The following is a 22,095-nucleotide window of genomic DNA, read 5'->3' as shown; positions in this document are numbered from 1 at the left end:
GTACATAATTTAAATTGAAATATTAATAGGTAAAAGAAATTGATTAGGAATTAGGAAAAATCCTTTTAGTTTTAATTCAATTTTTAAATCTTTCGAACAAGTAAATAAACATTATTAGAAAAACATCTTCACACAAAGCAGGATTACTTGGGATACTAATAAAGTTCTAAAATATTACAGGCTTCCCGTTAAATAATTGACATATATATATAGTTGACGATCATAAGGCAGGCAAATTTTTTTATATGTCAATCATCCAAGGGTGAATGTGGTGGTGGTGGTTTCTGACAAAAAAAAATAAAATGTGGTGGTTGTCTTTTTATGTCCAATCCCATAATTCAAAATCATATTATAAAGAAGTATTATTTTTTACACGTCGATTTTTGTCTCTTTATTTATTGGCAAGTTTACCATGTATACTTTCTTTCTTAATAAACTTTATTAAGAATGAATCTCCATGTTGTTACAAATTGACTTGCTTAGTCATTCTCTTGCAAATACGAGTACTAAGAGCTAGTATATAAGTTAAATGAATTTTGGTTCATCTAATTTGACATTAAAGTAAATTGAAGTTCGAATAGTTAAGCTACGCTATAATCCACTTAATACCACCGATTAGTTTATTCAAAATAAAGCTTATTAAGTGAAAGGATATTACACAAATACTTAAAAGGACGAGGTCGCTAATACCTTTTTTTAACTTCTTTTTTCACCGTCATATTATCAATTTATTTTACTTCTCACGTCCAACTCTTCAATGCCCAAGCTCATACTCGAATTTGTTCGAGTCATATATGTTTTAAATTTGTTTTTGAATAGAAGTTCCTTATGAGTTGGATTTGAACTCGTCTTCTCCGATGTTTTATGATGTGAATAAACAGCTCGTATGACCTATATTATGATGAAAAAGGAAGAGTTGAATTTATGAATACGAAAAAGATAAAACATTCAAGAAGTGACATCGGGATGAGCCCCGTAAATTAAATTAAGAGTTAATACCACGGAAAATCCCAAACTGGTACATTTGTAACAAATCTACCCCAAATTATTTTTTGACCATAAAAAATAAATTTATCCCAAATTGGTACACATGTAATAAATTTACCCTCTGTTAGTTTTCGTTAAATCTAATCGTCAAATTGCTAAGTTGGATGACACGTGACAATTCATGAGTGTACCAATTTGGGATTTTTACCTTAAGTTTGTCACAAGTATATCAATTTGGGATTTTTCAAGGTATTAACCTAATTTAACGGAGGGTAAATTTATCACAGGTATATCGATTTGGGATTTTTTGTGGTAAAAAAATAGTTTGTGGTAGATTTGTCACGGTTATAACAAGATGGCATTTTTCGTGATCAAAAAAATAGTTTAGGGTAAATTTGTCACAAGTGTACTAATTTGAGATTTTTCGTGATATTAACCCTAAAATTATCATGTTTTTCTCTTTTCTGTCGTGCTCAAGAAATTACATTAATACATTTTTTTCTCTTTTCTGTCATGCCCTTTTTTTTTTTTTCCTCGAATCTTTTCTGTCATGCTCAGAACAATGTTTATAACGCTCTTTTTCCTCTTTACTTATGCATACATATGCGCCTGGCAACGATGGGCTAGGATTTGACACAAAAACAAAAAAAAAGATGGGCTACGAATTATCGACACTTTTCGGGGATCTCCGTGTCATATCCAACACTATGATATTCTTTGACATGCAACCGACACGTGGTTAGCACTTCAGACACGTGGTTAGCACTTCGGACACGCTAGCGATACTTAAGTCCAACATCTCGACAAGTCATTTCAACACACATAGATCAATTTTAAGCATTTTCAATAAATTAAGGGTCAAAATGTACATTTATTATACTTAAGTCCCATAATCAGTTATCCCAAAATTAATATATTCAGCCAGCAAAAAAAAAAAAAAAAACTAATTGTGAATCCCTAAAAGAAGAAGAAAAAACTTGTCGCTGATATTTTTATATATACATAACACAATAATATACATTTAATATACTACGTGCCCAACATATTGGAATTTTTTATTTTTTTTTAGAAGTGAGGTATTAGTGTGTCTTATTGTGTCACATATCGAAATAAGTGCCACTTAGACAATGAACACTCTGGTGAAACAAGTTTCAAGCACTTGGAAAGAATCATAAAAGTGACGAATAAGATGCTTAGGCTTCGTCTATTTCGTGAAAAAATGAATAATATGAAATATATTTTTCTAAAAGTAATTATTTTCATATTTTACAAAAAATGAATAAACAAAAAATATTTCATCATTCACGAAAACGTTCCAACATAAATTGTTGTTGATAACAAAAATATTTTAAATTAATTAATTATTTCAAGTTATAAAAATTCTTTTTTTGGAAAATATTTTTTAATTGATTTATTTTTCGCGAAACAAACGGTTATATTATATACGGGCCTCATTTACCCACGAATCAAGCATCTACTTGTGCATTTTTATTTTTTTTTTGGTCAGACTACTTGGGCATTTTGCTCCCATATCGTATGTAACTCCCGGCCCATTTTGCACGGGCCGAATCTTCATAAGGGGCATTCATGTTTATTCCAACAAGTCGGTGACCCCTCTCATGCGGAACTCCTAGGTATTCCAACGATCACAAAATCTTCTGGCTTTTGATTGGGAATGAGCAAAAAGAATTAACCGAATCAGGAACTTCCCGGACCGAAAAGAATCGACAGATTGCCGGAGGCGCTGGTCCAGCTCCCCTTTCCATAAAAGTGAAATCGATAATTTTGAATCCGGTTCACAGTTCCAAAGGAAACCGCACCACCCGGACCAATTATTTATTTATTTATTCTATTTCTTAAATGTAAACCTAATAATTTATCTCTCAAGCCTCATACCTTCTCCTTCGATCTTTCCATGTTTGCCCCATGAGTCGCGCCCATGCCTCTCTTTGGACCACCCGGGAACCGAACCAAACCGATCGGTTCTGTTCCCAATCTAAAGACCGGGAACCCGTCCTTTTGGTCCGGTTCCCGATTCCTAGGTGGGCCGAACCATACTAAGAACCGATCACCTCTAATTTTGACTTTGATTAATTTGATCATTTAATAATTTGCGCCATAGACACATAGGAATCATCAATTAAGCATTATAACTATTGTGACAGGTAAATTTTATCGACATGCTTGTTAAATTTTACAGAATTATTGGAAAACCATCACAACAGCACTCGCGATCCGCCAAACCAGAAAGGGAAAGGTTGGTATAAACATGAAAAATATGCTGTTCCCGGCATCCGCATCAGAAGCTAACAACAGTAATTGCAAGACTTCAAGCTGATTGTCCTCGGTCATGTTGACTATGCACCAACACTGAGTATTCACAAGTATAACCAATTCTCCCTTTCAGTTAGCTTATGCTATGCCAAGTATCTCATGAAGGTTGGATTGTCCTTGTCCCGCTCTAGGTATTCTCGGAAGATCAAACCTTCGATCTGCTTCTTGATTGCTCTCACTTCCGGCTGCAAAACCGAATTCAAGAAGTTAGACGACGGGGTGATTTTTTATCAGCAACATGATTAGTTATCATGATAAACAACTGTTTAAACCACCAACACTTCTCACGAAAACATCGTGTAAGAGAAGCATTCATCATTCATGCCCATTAAAGAACAACTGTCAACTGCAAAATCACTCACTTTACTGATCTTGACGATAAGTGGCCCCAAGAAATGCATATGCAGAAAAGAGAGAACATGCAGAAAAGAGAGAACGAAAAATAGATACTTCAATAGCAATTTCCCCTGCTCCCACGGAAAAGAGAAAATGCTAAAACGAAATGATCTCATGGATTTGCAAATTGTTTTCTATATTAAGGCCGTTGGTCACCATCTTGAAGTCCTGATCTGACTGAATTAGCTTTGTAAAACTTAGGAATATGATAAAAATATTCCAGGCATATCTGTCTACTGAGAACAAACCAAAAAAAGAAGGAAACAAAGACAAGAACCAGTTGCACCTTGAACAGGCGAGACAGCTGCTCAATGCACTCTGCAACTAACTGCTGATGACTTAAAAGCTTGCGCATCTTCATTATCCGCACAATTGAAGCGTCAATAGCAAATCGCCTATCTCGGTCAACATCTTCAATTGTCTTCCTCCTTTCTTCTGCAGGTGGAAGAGAAATCTACAGCATAGGAAAGATTTAGTCATGAAACGATGTGAGAAGGAAATGCAAAAAGGCACACTTGATGAATTTAAGTTAATCCCACAAGTCAAATGCAGACCTTGATTCGCCTCATTCTGTCAGTGAACATTGCATTGAACTCAAACTCATCAGTGGCCAAGATTGTTTTTGTACTAGGGTACTTCTTTAAAATCTTGTACTTAGCACAAGAGAGGGAATGCAGCACTCTCATTAAGTCGTTCTCTGCCATGTTTGACTGTGCCCTGATATCTTCATACCCAAATTGATCTGATCCATTAAATAGCAGCAGAATAGCAGCCTGGACAATTGCACACAATTACCAAACATTGGTTCTGAGAGACATTCCATCCAAAACACGCTGGCTTTCCACGACGCAGAACTTTAGTTATACCTGATATGTTGACATGATCAGTTCAATAGGTTTCGGCTCAAAATTGCCATTAAGAGTGCAATTTCCCAATGAGTAAATCCATGTAAGTTTCTTGTTTTTCCTCCTCCTTTGAAAGAAATCCGTGAAAACTTCCACACACTTAACCTGAAAGCAAATAATTTGAAAAGGTCAAAATCCTGGGGACACGTGTCTGATGTGATACTAAATCAAGCAGGGTCTATGTTCCAATAATTACCATCTCAGAGGGAAGATTGAGATCAACGGTTTTGGTACTCGGCCAGAATCCACTTGTTAGGACCGTCACTGTCAGATCTACACCAGGGTTTGCAATTTCATTACTGGAAAGATACTGATCGAACTCGGTCTTAATATCCCTAGTCAATCCCAAATCCTTGACCTGCCAAAATCATCAGATGCTCAGTGAGTGAAAATATCATTACTCAGTCAAAGTTTAGCCATCAAACACTCTGACCATGGTCTCCATCTTTGAAGTGAAGTATCCCCCATATTGCTGCTTGAACTTAGTCAAGATCCACTTTTCATGATCTTCATCAACACTCTGATCAACAAGTAACCGCCGAAAAAGTTTTCTCCTACAAACCCTCAACAGATAGTTTAGAAGATGTAGATGTTTCAGTGAAGAGGGATTTGAATTGACTGACATACATTCTGAACTGGAGCCAGAAAAAAAAAAAAAAAAAAGCAATAGGGTCAGATATACCTGTAGAATTCAGCAAATAAGTCTCTGTCGCCAACATAAGCAACCAGCTGTACAACCTGAGATATACTATGTAAGGATATATAACACTTCCAATCGATAAAAAGATTCTTGAGAATTCCGGGACTCTCTACCTTTTCAAGCGCTTTCTCGACTGCTTCATCAGTTAGTTTCCCATTTGCACCTGACTTCAGGATATTGTCGCAGTAAATCGCTAGCATTTCCCCACTTGAAAGACCAGATGGACCCCAGTTGAAGAAAGTCCTGAAACTTTCATTAAGGGCCTGTAAAAGGATCGATATGGATAGAATTAATGATAACAGGAGATACTTGACATGAAGTGCTAAGAACGTGTCTAAACAACCAACACAGTGCCAAACAAACCTTGTGAAACAGAAAGTGGTTCGAGAAACAATCGGTAACATATGCCAGATACTTGTGATGAAGCTCGATTATCTGCACTACAATAACCTGAAAGATGCATAGCTAAAGTAATTGAACTCTCAACATATCCCTGTTAAAAGCTTTTGGCCAGATATTTACCTGCTGCCGCGCTGAAATCTCATTTGAAGCCTGTAAGCATATTAAGCAAATGTTCAAATTTAAATCAAAGGAAAATCACTCCACTTGGGTTCAGAAGTTTCGGCCCAAAAATCAGATGCCGAATAAATATCATTGGAAAAAACGTATGATATGTGTAAGTTGAAGAGAGGGACTTCTTCCCGATAGTTGATTTCCTTTCTCCCGTTTTATTTTCTCCTATACACTGCATGCTACACTTTCAAGAGTAAAAATTTCCCAAATGGTCTTGCCTTGGAAGAACTTTCACAGTATAAAGCAGAACCTTGTTTTGACAGGAGCTTGGGTAAAAAAACTGGACGTCTGCTGTCAATAGATTTATCCTGAAGATCCTCTCCTCCCTCAAACATAGACATGAGAAACTCACAGAAAGTGTGTTTGGATTTCGTGAATTGCAATGTACTTGTATTTCTCTTTCGAAGTCCCCATTGCAATATGTCCCTTATCTACTAGCTTCATTTTGTATTTGGACAAAATATCCGAGGTTGTCTGAAATAATTGACTGATTGCTTAGCTAGGAAACGAGTAAGAAAGTTGATGACTGCAGGGTTTCTTTTAGGCCACATTCCCACCATGACCAGTGAATTTCGAATTTATGAAAAAAAGCAATGGACGATTGTAAAGACTACTCAGTTTTCAATAAAATTGAGCCCAAGAAGTATGGCAGGTCCCGGTACCGTCCTAACAGCGCCAAAAGTATGGAAAGGAAAGGGGAACAAGATCTGATTTTAGAAGCAGTGTTCCCACTGATGCCACACAAGAAATAAATGAAAAGATACAGAAGCATCAACGTCAGCCACAAAGCTTTTCCAGTTAATGGGGATGGTCAAATGAATCATCTCAAGCCATTATGCTCAATTTATCACCATTCCTTCACTAGAATCTATGAAAGAAACAAAAGGAAGAATACGAATGGCTCTTCAGAGAGAAAAACTATATTTAATTCACAAGCTCCGAGAAGACGACAAAGCCAGTTCATGTTTCTGAAGACTTTGTTTCAATGGTTCAATGGGTTAAAGACTGAAGTTTAAAAGAACAACCACCATTCGTAGCATGACTTAGGACAAACAGATTTAGCATCTTTGTTTTCCAGCAGGCAATTGTTATCCTTTTTCCCCCCTTGACTCTCCTGCAACACAGTTTCAGCTCAACTGAGCAGGACAAAAAGAAATTGGACAAACTCTGTCCTCTGATTGGCAGAACCTTCCATTAGACGAACATAATAAAAGAATCTGCAGCAGTGTACTTTGAGCTACTTTAGCAAAATGCATTACCTTGTTGCTTGCAGCATCTTCACCCTGTGAGACTAAGGCTGTGCCTTCAGCAATAATGTGCTGCCGAAAGAAAATGGAATAACAATATTGCAAACCATGATCACGTAAAGGCAATTACAAAATAAGACAAGATACAAACCTCTTTAAACATATTGGATACAGGCTCCAAGAACTGAGTTATTTTATGATTATGATACATCCTCGAAAGATCCTCCATCTACAACAAACTAAACAGTTAAAATTATTACATCATACACGTTCTGCAAGTAACTTGTAGATTATTCAAATATCCCAACACTAGGAAGCACCTTATTATCTTTAATTAATGCAAGTGAGTAAGACAGCTCCATTTCGAGTAGCTGTTTTGAGTAGACTGTGAAGAGCTCATGCTGGACTCTCTACAAAGTACAAAAAGATTATTTAGTTTGCGTGGCAAATGAAGAGCTCACCTTTGATTCTCCATGAAGTACAGAAAGATCATTTGATGAGATCATAGCAAAAAGACGTCTAATGTATCCTGCACACAGTAATTTAAGAAACCTTTCACTGACAAGTAGCAAGGGAAAGACTTATATTGTTATGGTTGTGTTTGTTTCGCAGTAAAAGGTTCCACGAAATGATTTTCCAGACTTTCATGGTTTTGGTTCACTACAATAGATCGTCAACACAAAAGACTTTACAGTCAAAGAAAACACCCATACTTAGGAAAATGATTCCTCCATCTTTTAAAAAGAGGAAATTGTTTCCCAGGTATAACAGTCTTCCATGGACTCTCACAGAGAGCTTCAATCTAGGCTCACTCTCTTCCCTGCCCCCTCCCCCCTCCCGGTCTTCACTCCTCTCGAGTACTTTTTGTAGCTTTAATTAACCTCATTGCAATCTCTCTCTCTCTCTCCCCCTTGAGTACTTTTCGTAGCTTTAATTCACCTCATTGCAAACGCCCTCCCTCCCTCCTGGTCTTCACTCCTCTTGAGTACTTTTTGTAGCTTTAATTCACCTCATTGCCAACTCGAACCTCTTTCATCTTCTTCAAATTGATTTCAAACATCAGCTTTAAGTCTTCACATATAAGAACGCTCAATATGCCATAGGCCTGCTGGACTAAATCCTCATCTGTCATGTGATTTTTCCCTCAGTTATGTGACTCATATTGTCAAAGGATGGCATGAAAGGTGTTTGTTAAACTCCGAGTTAGGATGTTCTTGTCTTCACTTCTTTGAGGACACTTCTTTTCTCTAGTTTGAATGGTTATTCTGGGATCATTCTTTGATTCATCGCTCATTCCATCTAGATGGAGAACTATTCTCACATGAAGCACTATGACCTCTAAGAGATGAAGTTCGTTCATTATCTGCAACTTCTTTTATTCTTCTTCTGTTTTTTGTGCATGCTTTTATTCTTTTTTCTGGTGTTGTTTCTTCATTTTGGTAATTAGTACACCATAATTTCATACTATAGACAAGCATTTTAATATCTTTGTGACATAGATATGTCATTTGAGGAACTCAATATTATTATAACGGAGGGAATCACTCTTGAAAGCAATCAAGCACTGAAAAAAAGTTTCCGTCTCACTTTCAAAAACAAAACTAAACAATGAAAAACTAGTCATGTTCCCTGAAATTGATTATTGTAAAACATTTTTCTCCATTGTGAAGTTCACTGCGGAACAAGTTCACTCTAAGCTACATGCATATCAAGCTATGAGGTTAAATTGATTTAAGGTACAAAATTGTAGACATTGTGAATATGAACCAATTCAGCCAGTAATCGAAAGCATATGATTAAGGCCCCAGCATCTCAGCTAAACTCACATGCTTTTGCTATTAATTTTGCTCTTTTTCAAAAGGTTCATTAGATCAATTGAAAATATAATGCACGAGAGTAATAGGAAAACCTAAGCAAAAACTAACTTCTGCCATGTGCAATTATATTCTAACCTCCATCAACTTCCGCTCACTCCTTGATAATAGAACCTGCGAGATTATTTCTTTCTCCTTTTTCAAGCATTCTTCGGCCTGTAAAAACTAGAAAGTAGGTATTAGAAACTGCCGATAACTATTTATATTCCCAGTTCAATCATATCTAATGCATTTCTACCACTCACCTTTGACCAGTAATTGTGACATATATCCTCCACGTGACTGTAGTTTTGCCTGATCCAACTTGATGCCTTACGAGAATAGTAGATCCTAGTTTCCTCGAGCAAATATGCTTCAAAGTCTTTTTCATAGAAGTCCCTTTGCCTTTCTAGAATTCCGCATTCAATATACACATCTAAGACATTCTTCAGCAAGGATTTGTCAACTTGATTGCCATCACGGTCCTGATTAATCTGCTCCACAAGCACGAGATACCAAAAGTGATCTACTTTGATCTGAAAACTAAATCGGTGAACTGTCAAACAAGATACTTACCAGTGCAATTATTGCATCTCTAATTCTAAATCTCAATTCTTGGAAGACCTGAAATGATATACAATGTGAAAGATTCAAACCACAAAAATTATAAAAAGGAAGGCTCCAACAAAATTCTAGCCTAGGGCGAGGCTCAAGTTAGGAATTGTCATTCCATACAATGATTAAAAAAGCAGACCGAATTGGCCCGGTAACAAGTTCATGGGTGGTTTGGTCTGGTTAATAACCTCAAACAAGAGTCAGTCAAAACTGGTTAAAACAGGACTGTTTTGACGTGAGTGAAGCAGCAAACCACAATCCAATCTGTCCATTGGAGCAAATCAGTCTCGCCGAGAAAAACTTGAAATTTCACCTGGTTGAGTTGGGAACCAAAGGCAGCCCAAGAGATGTGGTTTCATGCGGCAAGGCTCTCAGCTGGGGCTTTGTTTCCTACTCTTAATTATCTTTGTTTCTTCGTATTTTTAATTGGACACAAACTTGGCAGCAAAATTGGAAAGAGAAAAAAATATCAGCGTCAGATCTATAAGTTGGGACATGATGATGTGGCTGCGCGCCCTCCACCATATCTATATTTTATTACACATGCAACTAAAAAATTGTTATACTATATATGTAACCAGCCGGTTCACGGGTAGAACCGGGGAATGAGAGCCATAACTGGTTCTTACACTGGTATGGTTATGGGAACATGCAACTTAGAGGTAATTTGTGCTACAGTGAGGTGGCTAACCTTAGTTTTGAAGCAACTAATTCCAATGTCCCTGAGTGAAGGCAAACTTCTCCTGGAAATAAAATAGCGGTCGAGGTAATGAAAAACTCGTGCAAGCCATCTAACCATCACTTTATGATTCTCCCATCTTTGCAGAAACTCCTTCAACAGAAACTCATTGTGTTTACGTCTGAAAGATGGCATCACCTTCAGCAAAAAACAGAACAACAAAGATTTTGTCATAAGACAGTAAAATCAGATAAAAGAGGATAAGACAAGGTTGAAACTGCATTTTCTTAATGATCCAGAAGAAAAAACTCTAAACTATTAGCACGACACATCAACTATTGAGCATCATATTACAATTTGAAGAACACACTTCTTACTCCACCAAAAAGGGCCACTACAAATTTGGTCAGGCATGACCTAATGTCATTGAAACTGTGATCCAAGGTGCAAGAAGAATCCCTTTCTCTAAGTTGGAGGGAAAAAAAGCATAATGCAAGGGATGCATGAGCAGTAAATACCCAGAACCTGTTAGTTTCTGTCGATTTACGTATCCAGTATACCATACAAAGACACTATGATCATGTCAAAGCATTACTTCCTCCGTTTCCTTTCTAATATGCACCCCGGTGTGCATGCATGTGCGCGCACACGAGAGACACAGAGAGTAAATTCTAAGATTGAGACTTCTGTTACCCTAAAAGAGTACAAAAGGAAGCAGTTGCTACGTAACTGTTTGAATCGTCATCGAATCTACTAAGAGAATATTAATCGTCAGCGTACTGAATATCAAATTTGCTGCAAATACAGAAAGTCTTATCATCGCAGGTTCAGAATCCCCAAATGTGCTTGCTTGCTCAAGAGTTACCACCACCATTAATAATGAAAGCCAACATTTAAATTTATTGGGCAAATAATCAGAAGTTTGTACCACTCAAGTATCACGATCCTTGTCATTTGATTGAATATCTCTTTATAACGTATGGATACAGCACAAACGAAGATCATCTTCATAGACAAAACGGCAAGAAAAAATTGCGGGATTCTCACCGCCTGGTCCAGATACTTTTCAATCTCCTCCCTGAATCTGTCATAGAGCACCTGAGAATAATCATGGGGCGGCTTTTGAGTGCACATGTTGTAAACACTCCTGCAGTTTCAATTCCGTTAAAGAAAACACAGGAAAAAAGAGAAGAATCCCATCAGCCGACATTGAACAAAGACACTAATGCACAGCTAATTGAGGGGCAAGAAAGGCTGAGTAATTACGCGTAAGTCATCATGAAATCGTCTGCGTTCATCGGCGTGTCGTCGCGCCCCTCAATAATGTTCTTCAGCTTCACTAGCCCCTGCTCCACATGCCCCCACCCCACCTCGAGGTCCATAGGAGGAGTATTCATAGTCGCAGGAACGTTACAACCCCACGACCAGCACACACACCTCCGACAAGCTGATCAAAGAAACCACCCGACATCAATCAACAGTTTGCCCGTGCGGCATTTCTTGTTTCTTGGAACAAAGACCTCAGCAATTTGCCCAGAGAGCGAGCAATAACACTATGGCGTGAACTGGGTCAAAGAGAAACTCAATTACTGCCCGTCTGGGCAAGTCGGCAGAAACTCCCTAAGAGACACGCGAAGACAATTCTTTGGGACGGCATAGACGGAGGCGAGTCAGGGAATTCGAACTTACAGAGAAGAAGAAGAAGAGCAGTGTGAATCGCTCAGCTTGATCGGCGACCCGCGGAGAAAGACGGGGTTCCCTCGTGGGGCAGTGACTCTCCCAGGTCGGTTTTGGGCCGGAAAAGTTTCTCCGCCGACCGGCGCTGATTCCGGGGACGAAGCAGAACGGAGGGTCCCTGCGGTTCTTGCTTTTGGGGAGCAGGGCAGGCTGACGAAGGCGCTCCTCGGAATGTTGACTCGAAATTGCATTATGTAGAATGTAACGGGCAAAGGCCCCCGGGAACGAGACCAATAACAATTTAATAGGATACCCGATACGAGACTTTATTACCTTAGGTGTCGTCCATGCCCAAAATATTGAACTCGAATCGGTAAAAATGTGAGGTCTCTTGTGAATCTCGCGGGAATCCCATCATTTCCAATGATCCAATTCGAATTCAGCATCTATATATCATGCTCATCGACTAATTTCTCGCACATCGGGTATTGCCGATCATCTCGTCCTCAATGAGACTTGCAAAAGAAAATCGGCGAGATCATGATCAAATCTAGAAAATAACATTTTTCGGTACTTTAGGGAGAGCATGAGCATGTCTAAATTGAGGAAAAAAAAGCACGAGGGGCGAGATCTACATAAATTAGGAGATTTACGGAGAATTTGCATACTTGGTAGTAAAATTTTGTTATTGCTTACTCCGTGTTCAATATCGGGGCAAGGCGAACAATGTGTTTTTTCGAATGAATATGGTTGTGACAATGCCAATTATTGTGTCCATAAATTATTTAAATGCTCCATTTGTATCGTGAAAAAAATGAGTGATTTGAAAAATACGAAAAATATTTTCATAACCAGCAATAATTTGTGTCTAAACATTTACATCAATAATGAAAATATTTTTTGTTCATTCATATTTTAAATGGTATAAGAGATCTTTTTTTCAAATGTTATTGAAGTCACTCATTTTTCTTCAAAAATACGGAACTCAACTGTTACTTAATTTTCTGAGGCTATTTCAACATGCTTTTTGGTTGGATACACTTCTCTTTTGTGGAGTCGACAGAAATGATATTATAATAATAATTTAAAGGGTTAATATCATGAAAAACCCTAAACTGGTATACTTATATAAAACTATTTTTTTTACCACAAAAAATCCAAATCAAGACACATGTGACAAATTTATCTCAAATTATTTTTTTGATCACCAAAAACCTCAAATCGGTACACTTGTAACAAATTTACCCCAAACCGGTACACTTGTGACAAATTTATCCTATGTTAGTTTTTCATTAAATTTTACCATTAAATTGTTGAGTTGGATGACACGTGAAAAACTTATTTTTTGGTCGAGGGCTGTGGCAATTGATGGGTGTATCTATTTGGGATTTTTACCCTCTATTCGTCACGGATGTATTGATTGGTGCTTTTTCGTGATATTAACCCCATTTAACGGAAACAAATGAAGGGTAAATTTATCACATGTGTACCGGTTTGAAATTTTTGTTGTCAAAAAATTTAGTTTGAGATAAATTACTCATAGGTATACCAGTTTGGGATTTTTGATGGTAAAAAAAAATTATTTAGTATAAATTTATCACGTGTGTAACAATTTAGGGTTTATTATGGTAAAAAATAGTTTTGGGTAAATTTATCAAAGGTGTACGAGTTTGAAATTTTTTGTGATTAAAAAAATAGTTTAGGATAAATTTACATAGGTGTACTAATATTTTTTTTTATTGACATGGTTCCCCAACGATATCGGTAACTTTCTTTGTGATCGAAAAATACAATAAAAAAAATTAGTTTTGATCATTCTCTTTCCTTTTCTTTTAAAGATTGATAATAAAAATCGAATCATCAATTGAGTCTCTAGCTAAATACACTCTCGGGTTTTGTTTTTGTTATTTTGGAGGAAAAAGTAAGTGGTTCTCTTCAGCCTAGATTCAACTGGGAGTAAAAAATTAATGATTAATACCACAAAATATCACCAAAACTGATATACTTATAATAAATTTACCACAAACTAATTTTTTAACCACAAAAAACAATACACTGGTAGACATGTGATAATTTACCCTAAATTAATTTTATTAAATTGGGTTAATACCACGAAAATCTCAAACTAGTGGTAAAAAATCCCAAATCGGTACACCTATCAATAGCCACGTGTCATCCAACTTAGCAATTTAATGAAAAATTTAACAAAAGCTATATCCCAGGTGTACCAGTTTAGAGTTTTTTGTAGTCAAAATATTAATTTGTTAAATTTACCACATGTGTATCGGTTCGAGATTTTTCATGATATTAGTCAAAAAATTAAGGTTATGAATTAAATAGAGATGTGAAAACGGCAACCCAAAGATTATTAGTTTTCCTTAATAATGTGTTAGTAAATCATATACATGATTAATAAAGTTTAAGGCTAATTTGATCAATTAGCATTAAACTAAAATCCTTTTTTGAGGATATTTTCATCAGTTCGCTAAAAAAGATGTGTACAGGAATTGGGGGAAATGTCCCATCCAAAAAGTGTATCGCTATGTAAGTCTTGAAACTGTATAAGAGACGAAAGTGCTTTTAAAGATGGAAAAAAGCCACCAAAAACCCTAAACTATGCTCGTTGTGACATATTTACCCCAAACTTTTCTTTGTGACACAAAAATCCTAAACTTGTATGCATGTGACACATTTACTCCAAAATGGTGCTCGTGTGACACATTTACCTCAAACTTTTATTGTGACACTAAAAACTCCAAACTTATAGGCATGTGACACATTTATCCCAAATTTTGAGGTAAATGTGTCACATTGATATAAGTTTAAGATTTTTGATGTCACAAAAAAATATTTTGAGGTAAATATGTCACACGGGTATAAGTTTAGGGTTTTCGATGTCATAAGAAAAAGTTTAGGGTAAATGTGTCACATGAGTAAAAGTTTGGGGTTTTTGATGTCACAAAAAAAAGTTTGGGGTAAATGTGTCACAGTTGACATAGTTCAGGATTTTTGGTGGTTTTTTCCCTTTAAAGATCGTACAGGATCCGGAGTTCGATGGCGGAGAATCCATTGCTTTGCATTGGTCGGTTTTTCTTTTCTATTTTACTTGCTAAATGTAATATAGTTTGGGCTTTGGGAATGACTTTTGTTTTTACGAATTCCCTTCTTGTCAATTTAAGGCTCGTAAATTTTGAAATTTTGTCACGTGTAACATCTAAAACTTGTTTCAATATGCAACTGAGGGAGTTCTATTCGGTCCATTCCTAGTGTGAAAAAGCATTTATACATTCATCATATGATGATTGACCCGTGAAAATATTTAGTAATAAATAACTTTAATGTCTTTCATATGATAATGAATGTGCAATAATTAATTTTTACAACGACGATGGACCTAATAATAATAATAATAATGCTACATTCACGAATAAAGGTGATGAGTAAATTACTATTCTCTCAAAACTGACCAACTCCGAGAAAAAGTACAAACGTGGTGAGTCTAACAAAGGCATATGATATCCAACACAAATAAAAACAAAGGTTAATATTACGAAAAATTCTAAACCGATACACATGTGATAAATTCATCACAAATAAAATTTTTGACCACAAAAAATCCCAAGCTAATAACTTATGACAAATTTACCATAAACTAATTTTTTAATTACAAAAATCCTAAAACTGGTACGCTTGTAATAAATTTACCCTCATTTAGTTTCCGTTAAATTTGGTTAATATCACAAAAAACTCCAAACTAGTACACTTGTACAAATAGAGTGAAAACCCAAACCGATATACTCGTCAACTGTCACATGTCATTTAACTCAAGAATTTAACGATAAAATTAAACATAAACTAACATAGGGTAAATTTATCACAAGTGTACCAATTTGGAGATTTTTTTTATTAAAAAAATTAGTTTGGGATACATTTGTCACAAGTGTACTAATTGAGATTTTTTGTGGTATCAATCCTAAAAACAAAAGTATATGATAATATGGCAAATAAAAAGAAAAGGCATATGATAAGGAAATTACAAAATATTCAAATTTTAAATTAGAAGGATCAACATACACTCAAACAATACTTATGGTGTGTTTGTTTCACTGAAAATTTTATGACAAACGAATAAATTTTTCGTGAAATAGTTAGTTTTCATTTGTTCTTTAGTTTAGAAAAAGTAATTTCCTTCTTGTTAGGAGAAGTCATTTTCCCCAATCTAAATTTGTTGTTTCAGTTCGAGAAAAATGTTTTACGTAGGTTGATTAGTTTTTCATCATCCAAATTTCGAAAAGACGGAAAATAATTTCCTGAAAATAGTTTCCCTTGAAATAAACAGATCCTTGAATTCCGTTTGTTCCGTGATTGGAAAAGACTTCGTTAGAAGGAGATTAATTTTTCTCGTAAAAGGATGTACAACGTGGTGAGCTATAAATCACCCACACGATAATGTTAAATTTATTGTAAAAGTAAACGGTGATCTTTGGAATCAACTCAGAAATACAAAGTGAACTTGAAAATATAATATGAGAGAAGAAGGTAAGAGAGAAGCGGAAGCAAATGTTAACTCACTTTTCATTGCCTCAACAAGTTTACAAAAGCCTCTATTTATAAGCTAGATGGTATATTACATTGAGAGAGGAAAAACCGCTCGTGGCAAACAAGGGTCGTGACGCAATTGCCCATGGCCAGTGGGGAGCAAAGGCCCCCACCCAAACCTCTCTTGTGGCTAGTGACGATCATCCGGGGGCTTTTTTTCAAATTGCATACAAAAAAAATTTTATTTACCATTTTAGGGGAGAGAAAACATAATTGCCGTTTTGGGGTCCGCTCGGCAGTCATAACGCCGAGCGGCCCCCCCGGCACCAGCCCCGCCACCCCCCCTTTCCCCCCTTCCCCTGCCACCCCCGCTCCCTTCCCCTGCCGCCCCTCCCCACCCCCGGCCCCGATCTCGGCCCGACGATTTCGTCCTCGTAGGAAATTATCTTCTAAAAAAATTATAAAAGTTCAGAAAAATTAGTAAATGGCAACAATCAACTAGCCATAGACAATTCAGGGTATTTTCGCCGACGACTTTTGAAAATGACGATTTTTCCCTTATGGCAAATTGTCTTCGAAAAAAATTGTAAAAAATGTCAAAAATGGCCATAATGAACATGTCATGCACGATTCATGGTATTTTGACCAACGACTTTTAGAAAATAACAGTTTTACCATTCCGGAAAATTGTCTGCAAAAAAATTGTAAAAAATCTCAAAAATTAATAAATGGCCACAATCAACTGGCCATAGATGATGCGGGGTATTTTGGCCGATGACTTTTAGAAAATGACGATTTTGCCCTTGTGGCAAATTGTCTTCCAAAAAAATTGTAAAAAATCTTAAAAATTAGTAAATGGCCACAATCAACTGGCTATAGACGATTTATGGTATTTTGACCGACGACTTTTGAAAATGACGATTTTGCCCTTCCGGCAAATTGTCTTTTAAAAAAATTATAAAAAATCTCAAAAATTAGTAAATGACCATAATCAACTGGCATGGACGATTGGGGGTATTTTGGCCGACGACTTTTGAAAATGACGATTTTGCCCTTCCGGCAAATTGTCTTTTAAAAAAATTATAAAAAATCTCAAAAATTAGTAAATGACCATAATCAATCGGCCATGGAAGATTGGGGGTATTTTGGCCGAGGACTTTTAGAAAATGACGGTTTTGCCCTTCTGGCAATTTGTCTTTCAAAAAAATTATAAAAAATCTCAAAAATTAGTAAATGACCATAATCGATTGGCAAGGGCGGGGGCCCCTACCCGCTCGGCAGCCTAAATGCCGAGCGGGTAGGGGAGCCACACATCCTCTCTGCAGCGTGCTTTTTTGCACGCTGTGAGAGGTCCTTGCTCGACACCGTAAGTGCTGAGCAAGGATCGGCGAGCAGAGCAGAGAGCTTTGCTCGGCATTTATAGTGCCGAGCAACTACCCGCTCGGCAACATGATTGCCGAGCGGGTGCTACTCGGCACTCCGACCGCCGAGCAGACCCCAAAACAAGAATTATATTTTCTCTCCCCTAAAATGGTAAATAAAAATATTTTTGCATGCAATTTGAAAAAAAGCCCATCATCCGAGTGACCTCAATGGCCCGAGTTCTAAAAAAAAGAAAACACAAAAAATAAAAAAAAATCTAAAAAGATTTTAAAAAATTGTCAAAATTGTTCGCATCAACATCGGTTGTGCCTTATAGAATGGTCGGCGTCCATGTTAACAATTTTCCGACCAAAATTGATCGGATGAATGGCAAACCATCAAAAAATTTGGGACTCAATTGACAGACATTTTGAGGAATTTTTTTTTTGGTCTGAAATTTTTTAACATTGAATTGGCACAAGTGCAATGGGTTCATAATTTTTTTTTTTTTGTGATAATTTTCCTTGATTCTGTGAACTATCTTGTTCATAGGGTAAGTCTTAGACACGTGCTATTTATTTAAATATTAAACTACGTTTTCATCCAGGAGTTTTAATTTTTAGTACAATTGACTGATCTTACAAGATTTTACTCTATTCACATAGGTAAATGCCACCCGGCGCAATCTTCTCTTCTTGGTAAACTTGGACTCTTGATTAACAAAAAGCCATCAGCATCATGAGTGACCTTCCCGACAATAGTAAAGCAATGAAATGATGGGATGTAGATCCGATTTCTCTGTTTAACTATTCGTTCTAATTGATAATCCTCCGATCCTTCTACACTTTTTGCCAGCTCTAATGTGGGATGCTCTGGTCGGTAGATCACCCTCGTGATTGTGATGCGGTCATGTTACCTTTCTTACTTCATATAAGGGTAACTCGGGGATGGTCGGGTTTTCCTTTTTGGGTAGAAAAGTATGTGTCAAATGAAAGTTTTACAATAGCATTTTCGATATTGTAGACCGGAAGTTACTAGTCCGATAGTTTGATTGTCAGTTATTTCTGATCGCACGATCTCCCAATCAATGAGTGCTTTATGCAAAACACACGTTGATGATGTATAGATCTACGGTTGAGATTGTATCGTCCCCGACAGTATTGTGAAGCATTTCCTTTCTAGACCTCGTATGAACCTTATCCACATGCAGTTACAACTGAAACATTTAAACGCTGCTTCCCATCAATGCCTTCATTTGACATCTTCAGTCCATGCCTTTTCCTTTCCTGTGTCCAACACTCAGCCAATTTCACGGTTATTGGCCATATTCCAGCTTTATTTCTGAATCAGGATACTTGTCAATCATTCTTCGCCTTTCATCGATAATCAAGTCACGTAGTTGTTGATGATCATGCCGTTTTATCGTTACCGAAAGTTGGCCATTTTTTGGTGTAAATACGATTCATTTCTAGAGAAGTCCCTCATTTTTAAGGGAAATCGCGGATCATCTTCTCTACCGAAACATACGAAGCTCATTCATCTGAAGTTTCTCGAAATCTCTCACCGCGATCTCCGTATAGGCATACTCACTTACCCTAACTCTGCTCTAGATAACCTCTTGCTGAAACCAATTTTTAGCTTCCTCCGGAAGTTGATCTCTAACCTCCCAAAGAAGTTGAATGATTATTTTTTAGAATCGAATCTGCACTTTGTTTCATACTCCACAAGAAGTTGCTCAGGAACCTTCCCAACAAGTTACCTCCACGTGAAGTTACATGTGACCCCAAACTCGCATAGATAAAGGCTGTTTCTATCAGATTTTGACTAAGCACAAGAAGCAAGTCACCTTTGCGTGTGAAGCCAAAATATTTTATTAAGGGCTTTTTTGTCTTTTGTCCTTTTCTGCTTCTAGGTTAAAAATTATACCTCTTATATTAGCAATGTAAAGGTAGTAGCCGTCATAAGAGAAAAAAAAAAGAGTAAAGAAGCACAAAGTAAGGAATAGAGAGAAAAAGAAAAAGAGAAAGAATGGCAATGACGGTATTCTTGAGTGTTCTCGATTTCTTTTTGCTCCGATCTTGGAGAAGATCATCAGTTATATTCCTACTTTTCTCGAAGACTAGTAGATTCGCAGAGTGCCTATTTGCATAGACGTAACCCAAGTTTGGATGAATTTTGAATAACAAATTCTGTGGTATGTTTTTCTAATTTGGTTATTTTATTATTGTATTCTGCTAGTGTGGATTGTTTGCTTGGGTTATTTTTCTAGAATTGGTGCACGATTCCTAACAATTCGACTAATCGAAAACATCGAGGGTTTTTTTGGTGACGTTTAGATTGAAAGCAAACAGTATGGAAGAAGGTGAAATTAGAATAGATAAGTTCGATGCACGGGATTTCGGATGGTGGAAACTCCAAATAGAGGATTATCTTTATCAGAAATATCTCTATGCACCACTTGGTGGTTGGAAAACCGAACTCGTGGAAGTGGATCCAACAACAAAATTGGGATGGAAAATTCTTGATCGAAAAGCATTAGGTGCGATTCGTCTAGGGCTGACAAAAAAAAAGAGGTATTACATGGCTAAGGAGAAGAGTGCAAAAGAAGCCATGGATATTCTAACGAATATCTATGAGAAACCGTCCACATCAAATTAGATATTTTTGTTTAAAAAGTTGGTTACTATGAAATTATGTGATAAAGGTTTTGTTACGGAGCATATTAACAGTTTCATGCAGGTTATAGGTCGGTTAGAATCCACAGGCATAAATATGGATATGAAGCTACAAGCTTTATTGTTTTTCCCTTCCGGAAAGTTACAACACCGCGGTGCGGGGAATTTCGAGCACCATGAAGGATGATTTGACTCTGGATGATGCTATGAGCAGTATCAAGGATGAAAAGACGCAAGGGAAAGTATCAGATGGAGATAAGTTTTCGGGATCTGCATCTTCAACGGCACTAGTAGTGGAGAACCGTGGGAGAAGTAAAAGCAGAGGAAAATTCAGCCGGCGTGGTAGGTCACAAGTCCGGGGGAAGAGAGATGTTGTAAAAGATGAGTGATAGTTTTGTCACTAGACGGGACACCATAAATTTCAGTGTGAAGCCTACAAAAAGAAGCAACGATATGAGAATTAAGGAGCTAATGCGGTAAGCGAGGAACCTTTGCTAGAAAACTTGTGTTTGTCTGCAGGGTTTGACTTGACTACGTATAAGTGGTTTCTTGACTATGGTACTTCTTTTCATGGCACCTCACAAAGAGATATATTTGCTGATTATGCTAGTGGAGATTTTGTGCAAGTGGTTGTGGGAAATGGCCACATGTGTCCAATTGTAGGAAAAGAAATTGTGATTGTGAACATCTTAGGCGGAAGATGTCTAATTTTGCGTGAAACTAGACATATTCCCGAGTTGAAAAAAAATATGATTTCAACTAGTAAACTTGACCAAAAATGCATGGTAACAATTTTTGGATGCGGAGAGTGGAAGATAACCTCAAAGACAAGAGTAGTAGCAAAGGGAAATCATATATGTACATTTTACCTTCTTTAGGGAGACAATATCGGTGATATGGTTGCAACTACAATGGCAACAGGTAATTTATCTACTCTTTGGCATTGTCGTTTAGGACATCTTGATGAGAAGGGTGTAAAGCAGTTACACTCAAGAAAGCTACTTCCAAGTTATTAGAAAGTTGGGTTAGATTTTTGTGAAAGTTGCATTTATGAAAAACAAAAGGTAGTTAGTTTTCAATTGAATGAGTGACAAAATAAACGGCGAAGCTAGAGTTGGTTCACATTGATGTGTGAAGTCCGGCTCAGAAACTCTCTTATAGTGGTAAGAGATATTTTGTCACCTCATTGATGATGCGACAAGAAAGAGTTGGATATGTGCTCTTAGAGAAAAATTAGAAGTATTCAGGATTTTCAAAATATGGAAGATCATGGTAGAAAAAGAAACAAGTTATCGGATTAAAGCTCTGAAGTCTAATAATGGTGGTGAATACACAACCAATGAATTTACAAAATATTTGAGTCGAGAAGGCATACATGGGTTGAAGATTGTTTCTAGAACTCCTCAAGAGACCGATGTAGTTAAAAGGATGAATATGACTATTTGGAGCGTGCAAGATATATGCGACTAAATGCGGGTCTCTCGTTACACTTATTGGCTGCTACGATTGATGCAACAGTACATTTGATTAACAAGAGTCCATCTAGTGCGCTG

At 36.8% G+C, this 22,095-nt stretch overlaps 1 protein-coding gene across 4 annotated transcripts; it reads right to left on the bottom strand.

Moving 5' to 3' along the window:
* Window positions 1-3,216: 3,216 nt before the first annotated feature.
* Window positions 3,217-12,412, bottom strand: LOC115726044 (cullin-1-like). Of its 4 annotated transcripts, XM_048280131.1 has the most exons (21): window positions 12,280-12,412; window positions 11,979-12,188; window positions 11,556-11,736; window positions 11,337-11,436; window positions 10,302-10,487; window positions 9,572-9,619; window positions 9,262-9,489; window positions 9,095-9,172; window positions 7,463-7,552; window positions 7,294-7,371; window positions 7,155-7,214; window positions 5,845-5,874; window positions 5,686-5,772; window positions 5,436-5,585; window positions 5,305-5,360; window positions 5,056-5,176; window positions 4,819-4,980; window positions 4,584-4,727; window positions 4,272-4,490; window positions 4,004-4,171; window positions 3,217-3,506 (listed from the first exon to the last, which is right to left on the bottom strand). In XM_048280131.1, exons 3-21 carry the CDS (start codon window positions 11,684-11,686, stop codon window positions 3,405-3,407), a joined length of 2,238 nt encoding a protein of 745 aa, XP_048136088.1. In that variant the 5' UTR covers window positions 11,687-11,736; window positions 11,979-12,188; window positions 12,280-12,412; the 3' UTR covers window positions 3,217-3,404. The 4 variants fall into 4 exon arrangements, with proteins under 4 accessions (XP_048136088.1, XP_048136090.1, XP_030511616.1 ...); XM_048280133.1 differs by lacking the exon at window positions 12,280-12,412 and having other exon boundaries at window positions 5,305-5,351; window positions 11,979-12,233; XM_030655756.2 differs by lacking the exon at window positions 12,280-12,412 and having other exon boundaries at window positions 11,979-12,231.
* Window positions 12,413-22,095: the final 9,683 nt, after the last annotated feature.

This window comes from Rhodamnia argentea, chromosome 6 (assembly GCF_020921035.1).
Source record: "Rhodamnia argentea isolate NSW1041297 chromosome 6, ASM2092103v1, whole genome shotgun sequence".
Classification (NCBI taxonomy): domain Eukaryota; kingdom Viridiplantae; phylum Streptophyta; class Magnoliopsida; order Myrtales; family Myrtaceae; genus Rhodamnia; species Rhodamnia argentea.
The sequence above is the reverse complement of the archived record's forward strand: the minus strand, read 5'-3'. Positions and strand labels throughout refer to the sequence as shown.

Bases quoted from the DNA above. Each gene is read 5' to 3' on its own strand.
- LOC115726044 (XM_048280131.1), bottom strand. From the start codon at position 11,686: ATGAATACTCCTCCTATGGACCTCGAGGTGGGGTGGGGGCATGTGGAG. The intron at 10,488-11,336 runs GTGAGAATCCCG...TTTTTGCTGAAG, and splicing joins AAAAGTATCTGGACCAGGCG to GTGATGCCATCTTTCAGACG. The intron at 5,875-7,154 runs GTAATGCATTTT...ATATGCTTACAG, and splicing joins AAGATGCTGCAAGCAACAAG to GCTTCAAATGAGATTTCAGC.